Source organism: Vicugna pacos, chromosome 35 (assembly GCF_048564905.1).
Source record: "Vicugna pacos chromosome 35, VicPac4, whole genome shotgun sequence".
Lineage (NCBI taxonomy): Eukaryota > Metazoa > Chordata > Mammalia > Artiodactyla > Camelidae > Vicugna > Vicugna pacos.
Window position 1 is genome coordinate 13697930 of NC_133021.1, and position 25240 is coordinate 13723169.

General features: G+C 44.6%; 1 protein-coding gene across 1 annotated transcript in view; it reads right to left on the minus strand.

The window, feature by feature from the left end:
- Positions 1-1112: 1112 nt before the first annotated feature.
- The window catches only part of ITGB1 (integrin subunit beta 1), a 37594-nt gene continuing 13466 nt past the window's right edge, over positions 1113-25240 (minus strand). The window contains exons 2-16 of the mRNA XM_072955468.1: positions 22286-22352; positions 21466-21551; positions 18578-18800; positions 17038-17208; positions 16286-16524; positions 14371-14526; positions 13538-13633; positions 13140-13229; positions 11624-11764; positions 11267-11466; positions 9773-10011; positions 9288-9510; positions 8437-8669; positions 6923-7089; positions 1113-1324 (exon numbers count right to left, since the gene is read on the minus strand). Of these exons, the coding sequence (XP_072811569.1) occupies positions 1259-1324; positions 6923-7089; positions 8437-8669; positions 9288-9510; positions 9773-10011; positions 11267-11466; positions 11624-11764; positions 13140-13229; positions 13538-13633; positions 14371-14526; positions 16286-16524; positions 17038-17208; positions 18578-18800; positions 21466-21551; positions 22286-22352 (2397 nt within the window). The 3' untranslated portion in view covers positions 1113-1258. The remainder of the gene's footprint in view (positions 1325-6922; positions 7090-8436; positions 8670-9287; positions 9511-9772; positions 10012-11266; positions 11467-11623; positions 11765-13139; positions 13230-13537; positions 13634-14370; positions 14527-16285; positions 16525-17037; positions 17209-18577; positions 18801-21465; positions 21552-22285; positions 22353-25240) is intronic.

Sequence of the window (25240 nt, forward strand, 5' to 3'; positions counted from 1 at the left end):
AGCTTTTAGGGTGAAATCCTCACTGACCAGACATTTTTTTAGTCAATCTCTTTAAGCTATAAAAATTTCATGCACATTGACTGAATAAAGGTATATCCATATAGAGCCAAAACACCCAATGTGAGTATTTCAGGCATTTTTATTTAATAAATAACTTCAATAAACAGCATTGTAAAAAGTGAACTGTTAAAATTAAAAGGCACTTAAAAGAATGTGACTAGTAGGAAACCCAGGGGGAACTCCGTGAGCAGTGAATGCACGTGGTCTAGCGTTAGCGCGCTAACTCCAAGCACTGCATGAGTGATGGCTACTGCCTTCGCCACGGGACGAATTCACGTGCTCGTTAAAAGGCAAATGTACAGCTAAACAACAACAAAAAAGAACTGATAAACAGAGTCCTACCCACAACTGCAAACAAACGCATGATTAGAAGAGGTGATTAAAAGCACCAGGCTTTAAACAAAATAAAATGAGTAAGATAAAATAAATTCACCCAAAGGTCCCCAATTCAGCAAATGCTGTGTAAATTAAGGCCTTTATGTAAATAATGCTAAATCAAGGACTTTTTTGCAGAAAATTTCCCAATACTTTTACCCAAGGCTTGAATTTAAAAAGAGAAGGCATAAAAGTTACCCAGAGCAAGTAACTCTTAAAATGGCACACAGGTTTTAAAGCTATGTTTTCCCTTCCTAACTCTGACTTTTCCCCATGGCCTTTGCAGACCTAAGATTTCAAAATTATTTTACATCAGTAACTCTCAGCATCCTAATCTCTCAGATATGTCACCAGTCATGTCTAACAGGCAAATAGCAGGAGAGAAAATTTAAAACAGTTCTTACCAGCTGGCAGGACATTAACTCTGGATTCTGTGTAACTGAAAACGGACATACCCGCAAAGCTAAAAATCAGGTTTAATGCGTGCTTAACAAACCCTCATCAGACTCATCCCTTCAACCGCTGCCCCTCCAATCCCATCAGGAATCTCACTGAATCCAACAGAAGCTGGATCCCAGTCAGGAGGAGAGGTCAGAGAGGCACGAGACCTCAGCTCACAAGGACGCCCATTCCTGTCTCAAGTCTCTTGTCAGTCCCTGGCATTGATTGTAACATTATTTTCAAAATAATAAAAAAAATCTTCAAACTATACATATTGTACATTTTCAGAATGTGCACCTGAGGGCGGCCCGGCGCGCTCCAAGCCCTCGCCGTGACCGCAGGGGCTGCGCTGCACCCAGTGCTGTGGCTCACGAGACAGGGCTCACTTCCCCTCGTACTTGGGATTGACCACAGTTGTCACGGCGCTCTTATAAATAGGATTTTCACCCTAAAAAAAGGGAGAAAAAAGATCAGCCACTCTACTAAAGTCATGCAGTGTTATTTACAAACAACACTGAAAGCTACAATCATTTTCAGAAGTTGCTTCCATTTTATCTGCCCAGATATCACACTGTTTTTAAAAAGGCATTAATTAAATTTAGCACCAAAATTAAAAATGAAAGCTGTGCTCTCAAGTCTGAGGTGCCCCTGTCACCAGGCATCATTTCTGAATCCCTTCCTCCACTGGCAGGTATGCAGTGACGGCTTCTCCCTTTTAAACTGGTTTTGAACGTATTACAAGGAAGAATTAACTCTCCTCTCATCAGCTGCCTGCCCCTCAACCCTTCACTGTGCACAGAGCAGCCTGACAGTTCCCAGGATGCCTGACTTCATCTCTGCGAGGAGGGTGATGACACTGCTGGGAGCTGGCTGAGGCTGTCGGTGCCACTCAGGGTAGTGCCTCCTGCCAGCCATCACGCTGCCTAATTTGCTTCAATAAAAATAATTATTCTTTATGAAATAACTGTTATTTTTTGATATCGTATTGATGAAATGTTTTATTTTTACTGCAATACTATATTTTACTAAAGAGTACTGAACTCAAGCCCAGTAAATGACTTCAAGCCATAAACACAAGCTCTTTCAAGATCCAAAATATACCAACAAGAAAATAACATACATCCCACACTCTTACTATGTTCTTAAGAAACTCCTTACGCTGAGTGGCACACTTCAGTGTCTGCTACAGCACTCCTATCCCCTGTACTAGGACGTCAGGTGAGAGATACAGCCAAATAATCCTACAGCAGAGGAAGTGACAGTACAAATCCGACAGAAACATAGAACATTAAGTTTTTAGGAAAAAAATTAAGATTCTGAAATGCTGTTTAGCTTTGTATCTTATTGTAGAACTATCCAAAGTGATTTTTTAAAATATTTATAGAAAGCACCTCAACAACAATTTTTGCTTTTACACGTTATCTACACTCCATGTGAGATTCTGTTCGGGTCTGGCTTTAATTGCCACAATTTCTGCCTCCCAGGAGGGTACGGTCTGGTGGATGACAAAGATGAAAATAAATTAAAGCACTCTGACACAGTACAAAGTAGAATTATGTACATAAAATGGGAACAGTGTAAGAACAAAAGGATTGACTTTGAGAAGATTAGGGATAGTTTCAAAGTGAAACTGACCGTAGATAAAACACTGAAAGGTAAATAGAAACATACAAAATCAAAGTTCACCTGCAGTGTTGGGGAAAGAATGGCACATTTCAGTAGAAACAGAGTTCGGATATATCTGAGGGTGCCTTTGGGTGTTTTGAGGGGCAGGGAAGGGAGGAGTCAAGAAAGCAGACAGTGTCAGACTGACCATCTGATGTGCCACGCTGAGGAGACAATTCTCCTGCAGGCAGGAGATCACTTCGGCCCAGCACAGTACGTGGGGTGGGTCCCGAGAGACACCGTGTAACCACCCTGACTTCAGCTCAGCAGTTGGTCTGGACACCAAGTGACAGTTGACAACGTGCCTTAGCCCCACCCCGCAAAACACCAAGTGACCGGTCCTTTCTGAAACACACAGGAACTCAGAATCCCTCACAGATCAGCATTTTGTGATACGGGTGATAACAGTCGTACAGGGTATCAGGGTCTGAGCTCCGATCCCCACAGAAGCTAATACATGACCGTGAAGACACTTCGTACTGGAGGCAGGGATCTTGAGCAAAAACACTCCTGACAAGTCAGTCACATTACTTCCATCTTCCTATCTGTGAACGAGGCTAGGACTGCCCGTTCTTTCAAATACGCTGGGGAAATAAATTACCATTTACTTTTCTTTAAAATAATGCATTACATAAGCCTAATTTTAATACTTAAGATTATTTTAAGGGAGGTAACAACTACCACCAAAAAATCCAGAAAACAAAAAAGAAAAGAAAAAACCACCAAAGTTACAGATAAATCCAAGACAGGATTTAAATGGCAGAACTTACCTTGGGAGAAAAGTCTGCCTTTTCATATATACAACATCTGTATTTATTATTTCAAAGTCCATCCAAACAGAAGTTGAACATGCAAGGTTAGAGGTAAGATTAAACTGTGTCGGGCATCATCGTAACGGGGGTAAGCTACAACGCAGATTAGTTACCATGGCTCAGAGTGCAGCCCTCCCGACCCTGACCAAAAGCAAGGCCTACTTAAATCAAGAGGACAGGGCATGCTGGGCAGTAAAGTCCTGGGCGCTCAGCAAAGTGCCGCCCTGAGCTCCTTGTGGAAAGGCCGACAGTGGTGGCTGTCGCCCCATCTCTGGAACGAACTGGAAAAACCCTGCACAACTGTGGGAGATTCACCTTATTCACATTCAAATCTGCTTAACAGCAGTGAGGGGCGACTTTTCAATCCACTTTAACAATTATAAAGTTGATAATTTGATTTTTTTTTAAATGTACCTACATGAGAAATCTGATGTGCTGAAATAATTACAGTGTCTGCCTATTACCTGACATGTTAATGGAATAATTAATTGGTAAGCCTTGGTCCCATTTTGGACCAAGTGCTTTATAAGCCATGATTCGTTTTAATTTCTTAATGCTTATTTATTAATTTCTATTGTTTATTTCTACTTTATTTTTCTTGAGAAAACATCTCAGAATAAACCGTAGCCACTCATTTGCTTGGATTTCACTAATAAATATTTATCAAACTTTTGCTTCATGAATTATTCAAAATGCTTATTTTGGCTGAAGAAGAAATATTTTAGCCAAAAATTGAGTTAACAATAAAAACACTGAGTCTCACTATTAATTTATCGATAATTTCCTTCAAAGTACAAGTTAACATATAGCAAAGGTGAAAATTTCACCTTTCAACAGGAGAGAAATTTTTCTCATATAAGAAGTAACCATATGAAATTGTGAATGTCTGACTGTTTTTGACCTACCAAAAAAAAGACGGAAAAAAATCCTAGCAAATCTGATTCCTTCTGAAAATGATTTTCTGGAAAAGTATTAAGTGAGAAAGAAAAGAATTTATCAAGTCTCGTACTAACAAGAAAATATACCAGACTGCCCATGTATGAATCTGTAATTTTCTGCCATCAAATTTAACTTTGCCATTTCAACAGTCTTAAAATCTGGTTAGAAGTAAAATAAAAGTCTGATAAGCAATGGTTTCTAATGTTATCAGTACTTCCTGTATCTCTTAAAAACATTAAACCTTCCGTATTTTGAGACCGTATTTGTTACATGCGTCCAGCAGAGTGAATAAGCAAACCTGCAGAGTTGGTGTCTAGGTGATATAGGGGGTTTCTCGTTTCTCTAATACTCCTGCGTAGGGCAAACATTTAACACTGTCACTGTTAAGTTACCAGAATCAAAAGCTTGTACCTTTCTATAAGGAGTGATCTACCTCCTTCTAACCAGGCGACAGCGCCCCCTGCAGACGTGACCGCTGCCAGTACGAGGCAGTGGTTAAGAACCCGGACCCCGGAGCCCAGTAGCTGGGTGAATCTCAGCTCTTCCACTAACTAGTCATGTGACCATGATCAAGTCACCGAACCCTCCTGCACCTCAGTTTTCTCATATGTGAAATATGAATGAAAGTACCTGGGAAGGGCAGCAGAGTCCCGGCTCACCAGTCAGGAGAACTGGTTCTAATCACAACCTTTGGATCAGAGAGTTTCAGGGGCTTACATAATTATATTAAAATATGCAGAAAGCATTTCATGAAAATTCAGTTATAAGGAGGAATCCTGTCCACTAATGATAAAAGAGAAAATGAAAAACCTGTCATCCAGGTAAAACAGACACCAGAATCACTGACCCTAGCTCAGAGAAGAGGTAAACCAAGCTTTATCCCAACCATGACATTTTCAACTAAGTTTTTATTTAAAAGTATAATGGGATTTTCTCTTTAAAGTCCTTGTTATCTTTCCAAAAAAGTTCAATGTTAGCTTTGAATATTAGAATTATTATTCAATAACTAACAAGAAAAATATAAATATATATGTAAGTAAAAGGTTCTGGTTTTTAATGGAATTTCAAGATACTATCAAGAACTAAAGATTTTCAAAATACTTCTAGACACACTAACAATGACGTTATAGTTACATATTATACAGATGTTATGCCAGATGACATTCATTCTTCTATTTGGCCCTTAATTTCACTATTTCACCCTAAAACTTACATAACTTATTATACGAGGACAGCACCACCACCTGAAGCATCAGACTCTGAGAGGAATGTGAGACTGCAATCCACTGGCTCAAAACCACCCCCATCCTCTGCAGTCTGATTACTGCCCCCTCTCCCCTGTCCGAGAGCCCCAGGCCCCAGCAGTGGAGGACCAGGGCCCTTCTAACCAGTGGAAGAGCTGGGACCCAACCCCTGGAGTCTGACCACAAGGCACACTGTCTTTTCACTACAACACAGCTGCTGCTTCCACACCATGAAGCGTAATTTAAAGCCCTTCTAAACACTAAATTCACACACAAAAACAAAAGCCATGATAGAGCCATATAAATAAAGCCAGACTTAAAAGCAAGAAAAGCAAGAGTGATGAAGGACACACAGTGCAGCAGAGAAGGACCCATCTCACATGCAGAGACAGGACGGAGGAGAATACCGACGGCCACTTAGAGACCAGCTTTACGTCCATAGTTTGGATTCTTGAAATTATTAATAGGACTCTTGTAAATCGGATTTTCTTGCTAAAGTAAAAGAAATAGTTTCTAATGATTTCATCAGAAAAAACCGACAATACATACCGTGTTTAAACACTATAAAAGAATTTTTACTATTTTAACACTTCTGAAACTCAATTTTTTTCAAAAACCCAAGCAAATTGTAGTAAAATACAAATGACTTAAGATTCATTTTCAATTTGAAATACTGAAGAGTGCCACTGCTTTCATGTAGCAAGAGATGGGCACCCGGGGACTGTAACTCAAACCCGAGTGCTGGCACGAACTGTCAGCCATGCACATTTTCAAATGATTCTATAAAGCAAAGTTTACTGACTTTACATTTGCAGAGAGTAAAATATACCCTGCTTAACTGCAGAGTGCCATGAATTCTCACATGCATGAACACACCCACAATGGAGATTGTCCCAAGACGCCCGCTGCCCTTCCCCTAGGTCCAGACCCTGGAAACCATGATCTCATTTCTGCCCTGAGAGTTCTGCCTTTTTCATACTGTCATATAAATGGAGTCAGTCTGCAGCCTTTTGAGTCTGGCTGCTTCCACCTCAGGTTCTTTGTTGAAAAGACAGAAGGCAGCATCCACTGCACAGTCTGTTATACAGACACCATTCAGGGTTCCACTCTTCATGAGAAGAGGCAGGAGGGCAGATTTAAGATCAAAGTAATTAATGAAATAAAAACACTGACCACAGTAACCAGAGGAAATATTCTTACAATTGTTTTGTCTTATGTAATAGAATGTATTTAAGATGTTTTTTCTGTTTTTCGCTAAGTGTAAGTTTTCTGAATAATGCACTTTGGGGGAACACAAGATTTAAAGAGGACTGTAATAAACACGTCTTAGAAGTGTTAACACTCACTCTGTGGATCACCTTCCTTTTTAGAGGTTTTCCAACTTACCGTGTCCCATTTGGCATTCATTTTTTCCTTTTCAAATTTGGCAAATTCTCTTCGGTCATGAATGATCATTAAAAGCTTCCAAATCAGCAGCAACGCAAGGCCAATGAGGACAATGCCAGCCACCACCCCGGCCACAATGGGAATGATGTCTGGGCCGGTGGGGCACTCTGCAATGGAAGAGGCACACAGGGTGAGCACATGCGGGACCAGGACGGGCAGGCACGGCAGAGCCGCAGAGCGCCGGACTGGCCGCAGTCTGCACGGTAAAGGGAACGCAAACCATTCACATTTCTGTACATTATTTAGAGACCGATTTCTAACATATTGGAAACTGAAATCTAGGAAATAGTACCTTCCACAACAGCACTAAAAATCATGAAATATTTAGGCGTAAATCACAAACACTGAGGAAAGAACAAAGCTGGACAACGCCGCTACCAGCGACACCAAGGAGGCCGGCACAGCGCTGCCAGAGGCGGACGCACAGAGTAATGGGCGGAGCACGGGGAGAGGGCGGCCCGCGCACAAGGGCGCTGGGTTTGCATCAAAGGCGGGGAAAGCTCAGTCTTCTCAAGAAGCGGGGCTGGGCTGTAAGCAGAGCAGCGTGCGCCTCCCGCCTTGTCCCGAGACGGGCTCGACGTGGTTGCAGACCCAAGTGGGGAACTGGAAACTATAGAACTTCCAGAAGAAAACACAAGAGAAAAACCCTTAAGAACTTGAATCAGAGTTCTCACATAGTAGTAATAAAAGGAAGACTTGGTAAATTGTAGTCCATCAAAATTCAAGCGTCAGGGGAAGGAGGCCACAGCTCAGGGGTAGAGCAAGTGCTTAACAAGCATGCGGTCCTGGGTTCAAGCCCCAGGACCGCCATTTAAATAAATAAGGAAACCTAATTACCTCCTCCCTACCAGAAAAAAAAAAAATTAAACTTCTGGTGTTCAGAAAACACTTAAGAAAATGAAAAGACAAGGAAGCACAGATGGGGAGAATTTGTAAAACACGTGTCTGAAAATGCAAAACACAAGAGACTTTAAAAACCAGTCTGGCTGTGTCTTTTCTGATGTTGAACATATGCTTATCATATGGCTCCCAAATCCATTCCTAATATTTATCCAAGAGAAATTAAACCTTATATTCCCATGAAAACCTGCACACAAATGTAGAAAATTCCAAAAAATATAAAGAGCACCTAAAAAAGCTTAAGATAAAAATGTTTCAAAGTCAGGCTGTACGCTTTCCAAGCCTAGGTGAAGCTCAGGGATGAAGGCTGCTCACGGGGTGCCTGCCGTGGGCTTGGCGTTCAGGGCATGCATGACCCAAGCCTGCTGACACTCCCCACGGGAACCTACAGCCTGCCTTCTCCTCCCCGTCCCTCCCACGTGGTTAATTAAATCCTACTTCATGCTCTGAGATCACAGATGTCTCAGCCTGAGCCTGAAGCAGCACAGCTGTGCTGGGCCCCTGCCAGCAGCTGGAGCAGGAGGAAGACCCACAGCGAGCGTGAGCCCCCCCACCTGGAGTCTCCACTACGTGCACCGTGGCCTCGTTGTTCCCGTTCACCGAGTAGGTGAAGTAGAACCAGCAGTCGTCCACGTCCTTCTCCTTGCAGTGGGATAGGGGGTCCACCTGGCCTGGCTGCGGCAGCCGGTCCCGGCTCTCCACCTTGGTGACGTTGAAGTGGGAGCACTCCTGGGCACACGTGTCTTTCTTCTCTCCCTTATCGAAGGCTCGGCACTGAACACACTCTCTGGGGAAACAGAGTCATACCTTTACATCATTATTTGAAACAAGTATTTCCTTCAAGATTATTTTGAGTGCTGGACTCAAAATTTGACAAAATTAAACCAGGAGCTATGAAAGATCTGAATAAATGAAGAGATATATGACACTTCCTGACGGGGAAACTAAACAAAAAGATGCTAGTTTCCCAAGTGAAATTACAGATTTATTACAGTTCAAACAAAAATCCTCCAAAAGAAATAGGAAAGCAGTAAGCTAGTCCTACCAGGTATTAATTATTTAGCATAAAACCAAAATAATTTAAACAATGTTCTGCTGGTACGATAGTAGTTCTTCAAAAGGCAAAACCTTCCATGTTGCTTTGTTTAGGCCCAAGACAGTTAATTAAGCAACTGGTAACGCTAATTTAATGAAGGTTACCACACGATTCAATCACACAGCAAATTCAGACCGAAATTACGCACCTCCAACCCCAAGACACATCTGAACACCGCGCGCAAACGCGCGCTACCCAGAAGGAAGCCCTAAGACTGAAGGTGGCTTCAGGGCAGCAGACGTCCCCTAGGGCATGACCCCTCCGGACCACGCGACAGTGGGAGGCAGCCTCGGGTGTCGGGACACTCACTTGTGCTCAGCGCAGACCCCGAGGCAGGTCTGGCACATCTCGCAGGTGGGCCCCTGGAACTTGGGGTCCGTGCACCTGCAGGCGCCGCACTCGCACACGCCCCGGCCGTTGCAGATCTGCCCGTTGACGGCCAGGCAGGAGGACGTGTCCAAGGAGCAGTCACACGCGCTTCCCGTGTAGTTGGGGTTGCACTCACACACGCGACACTTGCAGACACCGTTTCCTGCAATTAAAGATGGTTAAGAACGTCAGATCACAGCACTGACTGGAAAGGAGAAATAAGCAATAATGTGGAAGAAAGAGTGTCCAAGGGATGGAGCTACCCTCCAGGCTGCCCCTTCTCTGATCAGGAAGCAAATGCTGCACCCTTCCTAGTGTGCAGACAGGGCCCATTCTGTCAGCACCTGCAGCCCTTCCTCCCCACCGCAGCCCAGCCCTACCCCCAGGCTGACGGGCTCCCCCGACCCCTGTAGCCCAGCCCCTACCTCCGCAAATGAGGCCGTTGGAGCGGTCGCAGTTGAAGTTGTCGCACTCGCAGAACTTGCCGGAGTAGACCTCGTTGGTGTTGTCCCTCTTGCGGCACACGCACTGGCCGCACACGCACTCGCCGTTGTTGCTGCAGATCTCGGAGCTGTTCTCCTTGCGGCAGTGCGCGTCCATGTCCTCGCTGTTCACCTCGTCCGTGCTGCACTCGCACTGCCTCCCCACACGGCCCTCGTTGCACCTGGATGGGCCGAGATGGTGGCCACGTGAGCAGAGGCCACTCCGAGCACGAGACGCCGGGGACAGGGAGCCAGACAGCCAGCGCCACCTCTCATGACTTGGTGACACGGGCGGGCTCGGGCCCCAAGGCTCCCACGCAGGGGCCGAGGGAACCCCCTCCTCAGGAAGGCGCCCAAGGTGAAAACACAGCCTGGCAACCCACAGGTGACAAAACTTCCAGAAACACAGCATAAACTTCTTTTTAGAGTGCGTGATACGCTATTTATCATGTTTGCTATTACAGGTGAAGCAACAGGCCAACTGTTCACCCAAAGTACAATAAACACACCCCAAAAGGTGCACAGAAATGGGAGAAAAATATACCGAGCATATCATCTGAGAATACACAGCTTAAAAATAAACTACGGGTCCAGACTTTCCAGACACACTGTATATTTTTAGGACATGGAGTGTTTATAGACACTAAATACACTAGTCCTGTACCTGGTAAATCTACAAAAGGAAGGCATGCAAAACATTCTCAAGATAATCTTCTAAATAATGTTGTACTGAAACGGGTCTACACAACCCAGGTTTTGTACAACAGGGAAAAACAAAATTTTACATTTTAATTGTTCTGTTTCTACATAACAGACCTCTTAGCAACTGATGGCAAAACGCAGCCAATTTATTTTTCTCATGATTAAAACCTCTTCAAAGACTAGTCACTTGGGGCTGACATTGAGATCAAAATATTCTTCCCTCCTATTCTAAGAAGAAAGCTGTATTCAGGTATATTCTACTTTAATTTTTAACTAAAAAGTAACCCGTGTGAAAATTTAAAATAATTCGGTCAGTTCTGTTAGTAGCAGATTTTATGTTCTAAAATACTGTCTTCATTTTACAAAATGTATCTTTAAAAAACTATTCCAACAATGAAGATGGACATTTAGTACAAGGTCAACATCCCTCACTGCTTCCTAACTCCATTTCCCAGATAAAATCACTCTGGTAAGTCTAATATGTTTCTAAAACATGCTTCTGTGAACATACTTTGAATAAGCTCATTTAGCTCTAGAGAATTCAGACTGATACCATGTGAGAGAAAAACCCCAGAGCAACCTTAACCATGTGTTAAATACCCACTCTGGGCGGCTGTAAGAGTCTTTCAGAGGGAAAGTCATCAAATAGCACACAGGAGGTCCTCAGGCGGCCCTGCGGGGGCGACAGTCATCTCTGTGCTGCGGACAGCGCCTGCCCCCGCGGCCCCAGCTCACCTGCAGGCCCCGCACTCGAACGTCCCGTTGCCATCGTGGCACCTGGGGCTGCTGGGGATGCCTTCGCTCTGGCACTCACATTCGCAGATGAATTCAAGAATAATCTCCACTTCCTCAGTGAAGCCCAGAGGCTTAATCTTAATCGTTTCAGAATCCTTATTTGGACATTTATTTGAAGTTATGCTAATTTCAAATTGAACCTTGAAAGAAAAAAAGATTAACAACTAAGCAATCTACTAAAAATTTTTCAAAAAGCTACTCAAATTATAGTTCTTTAACTACTTCTCAAACTATAAACTAGATTGTTTACAAACAAGCACTTATTTCTATTCTTCAGCAAACGTCTACACCGCGTACCTCATCGCCAATGGAAATGTTGGAGCACTTTCTCCCGTTTTCCCCCGTTCCATTCACCCCATTCTTGCAGTAAGACTTGTAATTTATTGTTACGCCTTCTGGCAACTTGCTGTTTTCCAAAATGACTTCTGAGGAAAGGGACTAAAAGACAGACCAGTCATACTGAGGAAAGGCAAACACATGCTACTATAAAGTAAGCTGAGTGCATAAAACCAGTGGGTAAAATAAACTATTACAAAAACAGTATCATTTAAATAAAATACTTGAAGCCAAATCCTTAGTGACTACAAAACAGAACACAGAGAAATAGGCGCTAATGAGGAAAGACCCATTCTTCAGAATAACGCCCATGACAGAAAAGAATATTCCCATTTAACTACTGAATTAAAACGTCAGTGAGGACCCAGGTCTAGTTACAAGGAGCCCTGAGAGCTCAGAACTGTCCCTTCTTCACAGGCCGCGCTCTCCACTGGCCCCATCGCTCCCAGGGCACTAGGCCCAGGGTCCATGGCCCACCCCCTACAGCCTGGGGACACGTGCTCAGGGGCCATCAGAGCCCTGGGCCTCACCCACCACCAAAAAAAACCCCCAAAAAACCCAAGCGGGAGAATTCTTGAGAACTTCAGCCGGCTAAGGACACGGAGAAGGCTGCGCGTCAGGAAAGCACTGGGTCTTCTGTGAGGAAGGGGCACAACTTCGGGCAAGATGGACCAGCCAGACTCTAGAAAACCTTTGAAAAAACTTCTCTCCGAGTAGGTTCTTCCCAAAATACTTTGGGAACCCCTTGCACGAGGTTAAAAAAAAAATACCTAAAACTCAACCTGCAGAAGGGTCGGGGCAGAGCACATGCAGCACCAGGGGTCACCGTTACGTCCCAGCCCCCGACAAGGACAGCGGCCACCGCCCAGCCTAATGGGCGTCACTAAAGCACCGTGACTTAAACCCTAGATGGAGAAAACAAGTCCTCTTTGGTTTCAATTCCCCACGTGGGGGACAAAAACCTTACAGATATCTTAAAACACATTTACATTCACATATATTTTACAGTATGTGCACGTATGACCACGTGTGCACCTCCTGAGAACAGAAACCATGTCCTTGGAACACAGACAAGAGAAGAATCAGCAGAAAAGCTTTTCTGGCACAGCCCACCCGGACAGATGGCTCTCTGCGGGACACCGTGGGGAGGGAACGAGCCTGAGGTGAACCTACAGATCTAAACGTGAGCTGTGTCACACTTGCTTTCCCACAGGGAGACCCACTGCTTAACAACATCCAGACACATATTTAGAAATTTTCCCCACGTGCCTTTGTTCTACTTCTGTGTTGTTTAGGCTATGAAATTAGTTACGCTTTTGTAAGAGAGTATGAGTTTTTCTTCCAGGTATACAAGATCTTAAGTTTCACACTGTCCTCAGGGCTTCCTAAATTGTGTACCAGGAAGTTTTACTTTTTTTGAGCCAAGTATTCTCAACAGGGTATTGCCCCAAACAGATCCTATTTAAAGTGCACTCACATTGTACGCATCAATGATCAACTGAATCACGTTGCTGGAATTTGCAGACAATGTTCCTACTGCTGACTTGGGGATCAAATTTTTCAGTTCCTGCAAGTAAAAGATAAAACATATAATACAAAAGTACTCTGCATTCAGCCAGTTGGCATCTACTGTGTACCTGCTACTTATTTGTAAATACCAGTTCCGTACACGTTTCCTAAGTATCTCAAGGAGTCAGACCTAAGAACATCTGGCTTTATAATGTAACTAAAACTTAACATAAACCACTTCTGTAAAATCCTGTCTGTCTAGCTGGTGACGCTCTCGCACTTCAGATTCATCACTTAGCCTCTAATGACTGAACAAAAAGGGTCCAGCGCTGTGTTCTCTCTTTGATCACACATGTACACATTTACCTTGTAAACAGGCTGAAATTCTTCGGTAACTGCAAAAATCGTCTGAATGTTATTTTCGCTTAGTTTCTGGACAAGGTGAGCAATAGAAGGATAATCCTAAGAAATTAAGTAATAAAATTTAGTATGAATGACATCCACCCTATTCCAGTTTTTCAATACTTTCTGAAAATAAAAATGACCTGCAGATGTGACCGGCTTGCTTTTGCAATTCAGCTTGAGAACAGAAATCACTGCTACAGGGGCTGGTACGTAGTGGGTTTCTAGTTCTCTTCTATCTTTAAGTGTGTGTAGAAATTCCCATGATAAAAAGGTTTTTAAAGGGCAAGATTATCTATGTGTATTAATGTTAGAACAATGAAATTAAAGAACTGCCAGTAATTAAAGGCTGCAAATCCATCACATAAGACCAAGACTCAGCAAGCCTTAAGTGCTCCCAGAACTTGAATCACCTGCCAATCTCTGCTTTCACTAGAGGCAGGGCGCCTCTGCCTGTAACTCACATATAAGTGAGGAGCGTAAGACTACACACACGATTTATCGAGCGTGCCACCCATGGAGCCCGCAAGGAGACCGTGCTGCGGGCTGAGATGCAGAGTCCGGAGCCACAGCTCCCATGGCTCCTGCCCTCGTCTACACGGAAGGAAGCAAGCGCAAAGCCACAGCCTTGAAACAGCAACACTAGCTTTCCTGACATCAGACCAGGGCCCAACTTACCAAAATAACTAAACCCCAAGCCCTGAAAAACCCACAGGCTGGTCACCCATGGCGCTCTTGGTATCAGACACCTAGAGTCAGCCCAGAGCCCGTCCACGTGGCAGGAGCTCAGCACTTACGTAATAATGGCTCATTGTGTACACATCATTTTCCAGGTGACACTGTCCATCATTCGGTAAAACAATGCCACCAAGCTTCCCATCTCCAGCAAAGTGAAATCCGGCATCCGTGGAAAACACCAGCAGCCGCGTCACATTCCTCCAGCCAATCAGTGACTAGAAAAGAAAAGGATTTCAACCGTAAAACCCCGCCTGCAATAACTGAGCAGAACCCTCTGGTCTCTGCGTGGGCTCCCACCACCCAGGAACCCAGCCCTGTGTCTCCTTACCATGCTAACTGCTCACCTGCTCGCGGTGGCGGCCACCCTCCACCCCTGGAAGCTCCACCTTGCCTGGTCGGCCCTCTCCATCGGCTCTTCTCCAAAAACTGTATCTTTTAAAGTCAACATCTCTCTTCCCATTGGACGGTGCGCTCCCCGCCGTGTGGGTCAGAGCCCCAGTGGGCAGCACAGGGCTCGGCACACGGTAGGTGCTTAATGACTAAGTGAAAGCATCTCAGCTACACCTTAACTGACTGCCGCGGTCTCTCTCTGCCACCCCACCTCAGCCCCCACAGCACAGACCTCCTTTATCGGCCTCCAGCTTCCGTCTTCCATTTTTCATTATAGAAAAACCTGCTAATGCCACCCATTCTTACCCATCAGTACTTTTATTTGGTCGTTTTTTTATTCTTCACCTTACTCAGCAAAAAACTTAAGTTAGCAGTAAAGTCCTCTTCCATGGTGGCTTTATAATCAATCACATCTGCCTAAATTTACTAGCCACATCTATGTCTGTCCTCATCAGGCTGCAAACGGCGTGAAGGCAGGGACAGCTCACTAAGGCTGGCAGTCCAGGTGGAATGTGTCTCGCACAGAGAGAAGTAAGTGGCAGTCGCTCTCGTGAGCACGACACACTGCTGGGCGCCCATGGCACTCTGTAAGGGCTCCTACAGTGGATTTCAGAATAGCCCGACAGGAGACACCTATCTCACCCCTTCCCAGGAGCAGGAGTCGGCCCTCTGGAGCAGCTGCGGACACTGCCGAGGATCAGGAGTGACGGGAGACCCAAAGTCCCACCCGACAGTCTCAAGAGTGTTCTCTCAAACATGACACCACCTTGTGCTCCTCTTTAGCATCACAGACATCAGGCAGCACATTAAAAACCGACTGAAAAACAACCACTAAGAAGCATCTGGAACCAAGGAAGGTCTCCTAGGGCATAGGGGTACTGTAAGGAAAACGGGGAGGAGGGCTGAGACAGTTGCAGGCACTGAAGACAAATTTTCTCTACCTCACAATGTTCTAGTTTCAGCTTCAGTTGTGTCATTAAAAGGTCATCTGAAACCCTTCAGCTGGTGAATGGGTCATAAAATTCTACTCACGACCCCAATTGAGATCACCTCACTACTACTGAAAACCTCACAATTAATACCACAAATATGATATGACGTCTCAAAATACATGTTCTCATCTAGCTTACAAACTAGGACTTAGAAAGTTCTTTCCTTCTGAGTGACTTGCACACAAGAAAGACACCTTTCAAAGATGATGAGCAGAAGAAAACTGACCAAAGGACACAGTCCATCAAAGCAGTTTTAATGCTCCCGGGACACCGTGGATGACCCCAACTCCCTCTCAAGCACAAAGTCCTTCTTCCAGGAGCCCAGGGCACCAGCTTCAGCTAAACCGCCCCACTGCTTCCCGTGCTGAGCGCTCCAGCCTTTAACGCCCATGTAAACGAACTAGCTGCCGGGCTCAAACAAGGGCATAATGGCTACCTATGCTTTTATGAAGTGCTTGCAGTTGAAAGGAAATCAAGGGGTTAGTCAAGTCTGATATGGTGCTTAAGGTAATTTTTTTCTACGGACTGATACCAAGATCACACTTAAAATGCACATAAATACCATCCTTCTGCAGAAGACGCCGGCACTCACCCCACACACTGCAACCTGCATGATGGCGTCAAAGCCGCCTTCCGGAGAGTCCAGGTTCCCGGAGATGCGCTGCTTCCCCACGAGCTCGTTGAATACCTCCCCTTTGTCAGTGAGGCTGAGCACATTTTTGTAGCTGAACGGGCTGGTGCAGTTCTGCTCGCTCGTGCAGGGGTTCCTGAGCTTAGCTGGTGTGGTGCTAATGTAAGGCATCACAGTTTTCTCCACAAATGAGCCAAACCCTGTGAAGGAAAAATGCACCCAGAGATGAGCAGATGGAGGGTGGACAGATGGATGGATAAACCACACAGAAGCGCCATGCTGTTACCATCTATAAGCCAACCTTTAGCAAGAAACAATCAGGGTTTAATAATGAGATCTGGAACGGAGATCGCTGCATGAAAAATCCAGGTGTGTCGTGAGACTAAGGCCACAAAGGCAGGTGTGGTATAGTAAACTAGAAATGAAACAGAATCTGCGCAATCAGCAAGTTTATGCAGTAAGTCAACAAACGAAGTTGTTCCTGTGAAAACAAGCACGCGTTCATTATCCATGGGTTGTAACTATCAGTAACACGGCAGCTACAGGAGCAGAGGAGCAAGGAGCCCAGAAGACATTCAGATGAATGACAGGCCCTCAGCCCTCCCAGGAAGACAGGGCCAAGACCCGGCTGCTCTCTCCCACAAGCGTGTGGGGAAGAGCAGGACGCCAGGACTCATGCTGATGGGGAGCCCCGATTTTCTCACCACTCCTACCGATTCTGAAGTCTGAGGTAATCCTCTTCATCTTATTCATCAGGTCTGTCCCCAGACTCTTCACATTCTCCAGGTCATCCTTCATGGAGTAGGACAGGTCCATGAGGTAGTAGAGGTCGATGGGGTAGTCCTCGGCACGCTTGAACTTCAACGTGAACGTCTGTGGCTCCCCTGATTAAACATGTTAGGAAAGAAGGTTAGCTTGCCAGCAATCAAAAGCCAATGAGAAAAACCAAGTGAATCGGATTTATAAGCTAAACACAATACAATGAATGTATTATTGACGTAATTTTTACAAGAGCCTGGGAGTTCATGGTACACACTAAACGGGTGTTTCATTCACAAATGCTGACAATGCCAGGCCCTGCGGATGACGAAAAAGACAGCAGCCCCACTGCACATCGGGCAGGACAGGCCAGCGACAAAGGAAAACAGGGAACAGCACAGGTTAGACGGGGTGGGTTTGCAGGCTCGCGCGGGGCACATGTGACTTAGTGCAGACTGATGCTGCACGCAGAGACTCCCCTGCCAAAGCGGACGGCTCCATGCCAGAGTGACATACCCTGACTTCCACCTTTGAACACCTAGAAAATGGGTTTAAAGATGAATTATAGAAACAAAGAAACTTATTAAGAAACTATAGCAAAATTCTGAGAAAAGATAAAGATCTGAAAGGAAACAACGAGGGGAAGAGGGGCTGGAAACCATCCACTTGGGAAATGCATGAGAAAGAAGAGGTTTGGGAGAAAAGGCACTTCATCTGTGACCTGCAGGTCTTCTCGCTATAGAAATCTGGGAGGCAGTTGGGTAATTGCGTTTGGAGCTTAAGAGAAAAGTGTGCTCCAGCACACGAACAGCTGGAGCCGTGAGAGGAACACTAGCAGTTAAGCGGACTACAAAGGGAAGGAACAAGAGGCCGTGAAGCTCTGCGATGAGACAAAAGTTATTGCAGGAGCTCGAAGGCACTGCATGGCCATGGACAATGAGGGGGAGAAAGGAACACGGCCTGCCGGGGGTGGGCCCGCCTGGTGGTGGTGGTGTCGCCGAGCCCTGCCGGAGCAGGTGTGGGGCGGTGGGTGCAGTAGGGGTGCCAGGGCCGGGGGGACCACTCTCCCTAGAGGAGAGCACTGGGGGAGAGGGGCTTGTCTTCTTTGTTGTCCAGATGGGGCGCTGCTACACATTCTTACCACAACCTTCGTATTTTAACAATACCGAACAAAAAGCAAAGGAAAAACAGATGAAAATGCTGCCTTTACGTTATTTAATTATACCAGAAGATGGACATTTTCCTTTTCTGAAATCCATTCTGTCTAATACTCTGACTCTGTAATGGGGTTTACTTTGGACTTCAGGCAATGTTTATTTCAAGTATGTGTGTCCTACAAATTGTGTCTGCAAAAAATTTCTCAGTGTATTACATAAACACCCTTTTATGAATGCCAGTCCACATGTGAAAACGAACTCTCAACAGAAACTTCCATAAAGCTGTCAAAAAAGCCCAAGTAGAAACAAAGGTGTTCGCAGAATCAGATCTCTGTACCTGAGCGTAACTGCAGCACCAGCTGCTGTGGCTGGATTTGAGTAATATCTTCTGGCTGCAGCTTCTCCGCTGTTCCTTTGCTACGATTAGTTACATTTTTATTTTTCTTTATGTCTTTGGAGCCTCTGGGATTTTCGATGTCATCTGGATGACAACCTTTCTTTTTTAAGGCTTCTAAATCATCACAGCGTGCAGAAGTAGGCATTCCTTCTTGTAAAAATGTCTAAAAAAATGACATAAAATATAGGTATAAATAAAAAGTACAATGGTCAAGCCTCTCACATAACTGTAATTGCAAATAACCAATTAAAATGCAAAAATCAGGTGACACAGCTAATGTACTTCACTTCTGGCTTTTAAGCAAAATGCCCCCTTCATCCAAACCATAGTAAGTGCTCTTGTTTAAAAATTCCCCCTTGAAAGTAATAACTTTATTACTGGTATACTGCTAGTAATTTATTACTTTCGTGATACTTAGGACTGACCTAAGTGCACATTTTAACTGTTCCATGTTCAAATTTAGAGCATCTAGTCAAAGAAATGTCTTCAGTGAAATCATGTACTCAGCATGGTTAACAGCCAGTAAAAATATGTATAACCAAATATCTGACAAATACCTTTTTCCAAAATTTCCCTTAGAATAATACTTAGAAGTCTCTCATATTACACAGCATACTCCTTCACAGTTTTGAACAACTCAATGTTTAGGGAGAAGTTAAAAACTTTTGCTAAAAGGAGACCAACAAATTTAGCAGATCTAGTAAGCATTCTTTGAGGCTTGAAAAAAAATTTAGGTATTGGCTAGTATTGTAAACAAGCCTTTTAGAATTTATTTAAAAAATAGTGATTATACGATAGAGTCAAGAATATATTTGGGTGAATTTTATAAAAATAAAATAAGGTCTTAGTGGTATGGAGTGGTCTGTACATGGTACTTTTGGCACAGGGTAAAATTTCCAGTAGTGAAGTGATTTCAAAACGCATTACACCTCAAACAACTTAGACAGAAATTAAAATTTTTATCCAATGACTAAGACGTACCTTAGTGAAAGCAAAAACACCGCTGTTAAGATGTATATAAAGATTCTAAATAAGGTTTTCATGAAATGGGGAGGGGGGCAATGACAGTGTATATGTGTAAATGTGTGTATTATTTAAAAATGTGTACTTATTGTAAAAGACATTTGATCATTGCACATATATCCCTAAAAATGTTGTATTCAGTTGGTCAAAAAAATCTTCTCTAAGCTAGACACTGGGAAAATGAGGGCCTGCCTTTTATTGGGGTCACTTTATGTTCAGTTTTATGTGCTATTTATTACCCACCAGTGTCACGGTGCTGCATAAAGTGAGGGTGCTAAACACAAAGGACACAGCAGTTCTGGTCAGTTATTTCTTAAGGGAAACAACACTCAATGAATGAGAGCCTTTCTGTACTTATTAGAATGACTGGAGGGGGCCCCATGGGTCAAAGCACTACCATGATCACGTGCGATCTAAAGCTCAAACGCCACCAGAGCCCGGGGCTCAGCGGGCTGCCCGTTTCCACTAATCAGCCAATTCAGAAAACTAAGATCACAGCACTCAAGTAAACACTAAACACACCCCAAAAGAGCGTCACTAGTTTAAGAATTATGCCACGAAGATCACAGCCTAAATTGCTGAAAGATCAGCTTGGCTAGGATAACCCTAAACCCAGATCAACTATAACCCTCATGAAATCAGAACTGCTGCTGGAGCAGGTACCGCTTATCTAGAACCTTCTAGGTGAAACTGCTTTAAGTTCATTCAACTCTTGTCACAACACAGATAAAAAGAGGCGTCACATGCTCATTTTCCAGGCATGAAAATCAAGAGTTCCAGTTAAGTCCGCCTCGCCTGAGACACTCAGAGAACTCCCTGAGTTCCCCACTGTCTGCAGTTTAACTCCAGAACATCGTTTTAGGGGAACAGAAAGTGCCATCAGGAAAATTTTGAAGTAACAAAACAAAACCTGCCATTCCGTCTTTGTAGGGTCAAACCACACGAAGTATCTGCTATTTGACCAGCTATGCCCCCAAAACAGGCACTTGAATGTGGGGTCAAATGCCTGGGTAAAAACAAACTGTCTAAGTCTTTGACCTTCTGACATTACTCACTGTGAATAGATTAAATATCCTCAAAATGACTCCCCTTTACCTCCAGTTCTGACTTAGCATTCATTCCTTCATGCATTAGTTCAACATTTAGTGAGCTCTGCGGAAGGTACTATAATGACCAGTGCACGGAAGACAATTTATACCCTAACCCCAAGGGGCTCGGACCAGAACACACATCAAGTCTATGTCAGTTTAATTAAAACACAGTTAGGAAGATCAATTTATACCTCTCCCATCAAAAAAAAAAAAGGGGGGTGGGAAAGGGGACAAAAACGGTCAAATTAAACGGCTAGTGTTTTGGGAAGCTGTCCAATAGAAACATAAAGCACGTCACACAGGCAAGAGCTGTGTGTATTTTACCTGTCTAGCAGCCACACTAAGAAACAAATAAAAAAGAACAGGCGAAATTAATTTTAACATCATATAGTTGTATTAGCAGTTAGCATCACTGATACTTTAAACATTGAAGTCTAGTTGATTTTCAGTCACTAAGTCTTCACACTCTGGTGTGTACTGGAGGCTCACAGCAACTCTCAGCTTGGAGCACCCGTATCTCAAGAGCTCAGCATCCCCAAGGTGCCCAGCGGCCCTGTGCTCCAGACCACCACGCGGTGCTGTGCACAGAGCTAGCGCTCCTTTCACGAATGCTGATCTGAGTGAGAAGTCCTACCCGGTACTCCTCAAGGACACAGTTCTGGACAACACCAGTGACTGAGGAGCAAATGAAGTGGCGTGAGCGAGCCCACTTACTGCGTTTGTGCACCACCCACAGTTGGGCCCGGCCTGGATACATTCTCCACATGATTTGGCATTTGCTTTTAAACATCTGTTTTCATCTGTCAGAAGAAAGAAAGAAGAGACCACTTTACTTGAAGTTTCAAGAGAGAAAATAGAGGCAAATTGATCACAATGACAAATAATTCAATATATATGAATACTGTGAACCTAGTTACTAAGCTGATTCAGACCTCCCCCCATCCCCCCACACAGGGAGGTAATTCTGGATCGTCTCAGCAGAGAACCATAAAAAGACAGAGTTATCTTTCTCGTCTTCTATAGCAAAGACAGGTACCATTAATCCATACATTTAACCTTTTCCCAAAGGCGTAATTTCAGCATCTCTCATGTTGGATGGTTGTAATTGTCACGAGTTTTCTTACAACTGGGTCAAGTATTGTTTCTTCATTTCACTCACACCACCACACCCAACATCCCCCTCCCCAACACCTTCACTGTAGTTTGTTAAATACTTGAAAAGTCCATATTCATCCTGTCCAGGTTTGGGTCCACGTAGGGTCAGCAGGCCTGCCACCTGCACGCTCACTCAACACTGCAGCCCTGAGACTCCCTGGGTTGCACCCTGCCCCAGCGCCACCCTAGGGGTGCAGGCAGAGCCCGACGGAGGGCCCAGCAGGCACTGGAGGGCCCTGCCCTCTCTCCGGGGGAGGTGGGGCCCTGCAGGGCTTTCAGAAAGAGCAGAACAACCTGATTTGGGTTTTCCCAGGAATCTAACTGGTCAAAAGTAATACAAGGCACTGAAATGAAGACAGCAAGGAAACTGTTTTTTCACCTGCTTGGCCAAATACGAGGCAAACTGAACTGATCAGTCCAATACAGAAAATCAGTTGTAAATTCATCTGAAATACAAAATGTACAAAGTTAGATTTTAAAAAACAATTAAAAATAAGGAAACACATTACACACACACAGTCACCCTCCCCTTACCTCTGCTTTGGTAAAAGCAACACCCTTCAAGGCATCTCTTCCAACCCTTCTCCACACCCATCACCCCTCTCCTCGGACCCACTCTGGCTTTTCTCGAAATCAAATACACTGTAACACTTAATTAACGAGCGCTCAAAAAAAGAGCAAGTGTCAAGAATCCCTACACCATAAAAGCTGCTGCTGCCAGGCCCTGTCCCAGGGGACCTGCCATCTCCGTGGCTCCCAGGGGCCAAGAGGCACATCCAGCTGCCTCCGTGACCTCAGTGCTCACTGTCAGAGTGAACCTGTCAGAGTCCTGGATCATGGCACCCCCTTGCTCACAGCCTTTCAACTGTTTGTTTCCTCTAAGGCTAAGACCAACATCCTGCGCAAGTCCCTAGCTCAATTTTTGAGTTTGATAACCTGTAATTCTTTCCTTTCAAGAAAATCAATAACTATCTGTGGAATTAGTAAAATATTCAGTTCAATTCCCTACAATTTCTAGATGTACAAACTACACAAAAGTGGGGGAGGAAGGGCCTAAGAAGACCTGAAAGAGCTTGTCTTCTAGAATCTCTAAAAAAAAATTAAATAAGATTTTGTGTATTAAGGAGGATACCAAACTCCAACCGTTAGGTACATCATTTCTGAGAATCAAGATTTTCAGGACATTAATCCACTCCTTACCAGAGCTGGTCACGACGGACACGGCACAGGTCTCTGACCCCATCCCTTAGCCACTTGCTGCTCCTGGACTAGCAGCCAGTCATGCAGAAACAGCTGCCCCTTCCCAAGAGTGAAAACAAAGCAAAGCAAACACACCCCAAAACCCCAAAAAGCTAACAAAAGGTTAGCTCTTTTACTTATCAAAGAAATATAAATTAAAGCAATATAAGGTAAACTAGGAAGCAAACAAATTTTAACCCAACAAAACTTAACAGAACAAAAACTTCGTGCAAACCGCTGAGAGACACCAGGGAGAAGTCTGCAAACTGGCATTATGGGGCGGGGGGTAATTTAACAACCTATATCAAAAACCATTAAGAACGTTTCTGCCCTCTGCCTCAGTAAACTAGCTACTGGGAATTCATCCCAAGGAAGTAATTAAAAGTATAAAAGGTCATGCACATGCACATACACGTTCAGTATGGAACTCAAGCAGATTTACATCAGGCAAAAATGCCAAATTTCCAGTAACAGGGAAAGGGCTAACTGCATCAATCTGATGGCCCATTACAGGTCCTAAGAATGAAATGCAGTCACATCAAAGGTTTATAGAATAATTCTCGAAGCAAAGAACCCATTAAAAGTGACAGGTTTGTAAAAATAACAGTATATAAACATATAAAGTAACCAAAGAGACCGTAAGGATAACGTAAAGACAATAGATTAATTTGTGGCTTAATCGTTAAGAGTTTATTTCTTTTATTCTTCTGGTTTCTTAGTAAAAACAATTACGGCAGGGTAACCATGTGGAATCTTTTTCTTTGTTGGTAAATTTCCTTTAATAAGAAAAAAGTGTTTCCTTTAAAATCTCCCATCTCCGAGGGCTTACGTCCCAGGATACAGCCCCATAGCTCTGAGGGAGGGCTGTAAAGGTGTACTCTGAGCACCCTAGACAGCTGGTTTCTTCTGCTGCTACAGGCAGTTTACATCTGCTGCTGGCTTCCCAGAGCAAAGCGATACAAGTAACTTGCAGTCATCCACTCTGCAACTGCGCTCAGAGCAGCAAGCTCTGTTGTGCTACAAGCGTAGTTTTGCTTACACACCACTTGTGACTGCATCCAAAAGCCCAACCAAAGCTGAGGGTCACAGAAGTGTGAAATGCATGACAGCTCACCTTTTAAGGCCTGCCCAAGAGGTCCAGTGTGCAATGAACCCATGCAGACTACAATTCTAAGCAATTCAAATAATGTTATCAATTCCAAAGCTATGACTAAAAGGACCTGGAACAGTAAGACTCTGGAAGAAACGCATGACTGTGATGAATGCAGCATCTGGGCAGTTTCCACACAAAGTGAACAGAACAAATACTTGTTCCATATATGGACTGATACGTGCATCCTCAGGATCCGACTCAGGCCACTCTAAGGACCGCTCGACTGCGCTGGGAAACCTTTACCATAAAGTATCACACAATTCAGAAAATCACCACCATGGGGAAGTTGTTCCGTCACAGAAAACGTCTAACATTCTTAGGCCACGGAGCTTTAAATATTACTTTAAACGCCATGGTCCTTTTCCTTTTATAAACCTTGACAAGCTGAAGACTCGCCTTCTGAGGCCCTCCTGCCTCTGGAAGAGCCCCAGCCGGACCCAGAAGCAGGCAGCACCAGCTGAAGGGTGGGGACGCGGGCATCCAGGCCCGTCTGTGAGAGGCTTCTGCAGGCTTCCTTCCCGCGGAAACGAGAGGCCAATTAAGATAAAGAAAAGGCATGAGAAGGCGGGGGCTCAGACAGAAGTGGCCAGGAGGCCAGCAGGCGGCCAACCGGGAGGAAGCAGCCTTGGGCAGCACCGGGTATCCCCTCCTGCCCGTGTGCCGGGAGGCAGGACCAAGGCCTCCACACTTCGGAAAGTCCTAAGGCAGCGCTGGTCCAAGCGCCCTCGGGGGACCCCCAGGCCTGCAGACCATACTCCTGAGCGTGGGGCCTGTCCTTCTGGGACCCTCGTGCTGGGGAAGGTGCCCTGAGGCATCTCCCAGCAAGAGCCTCCGCACAGAACAGTTCCTTAGGAGGGGCCGGGCCTACCCTACACGCTGTCTTCCTCATGGTCAAAGGTCTAGAAACAGGTGGTCTCACACTGGTCTCCATCCCGTGACCTC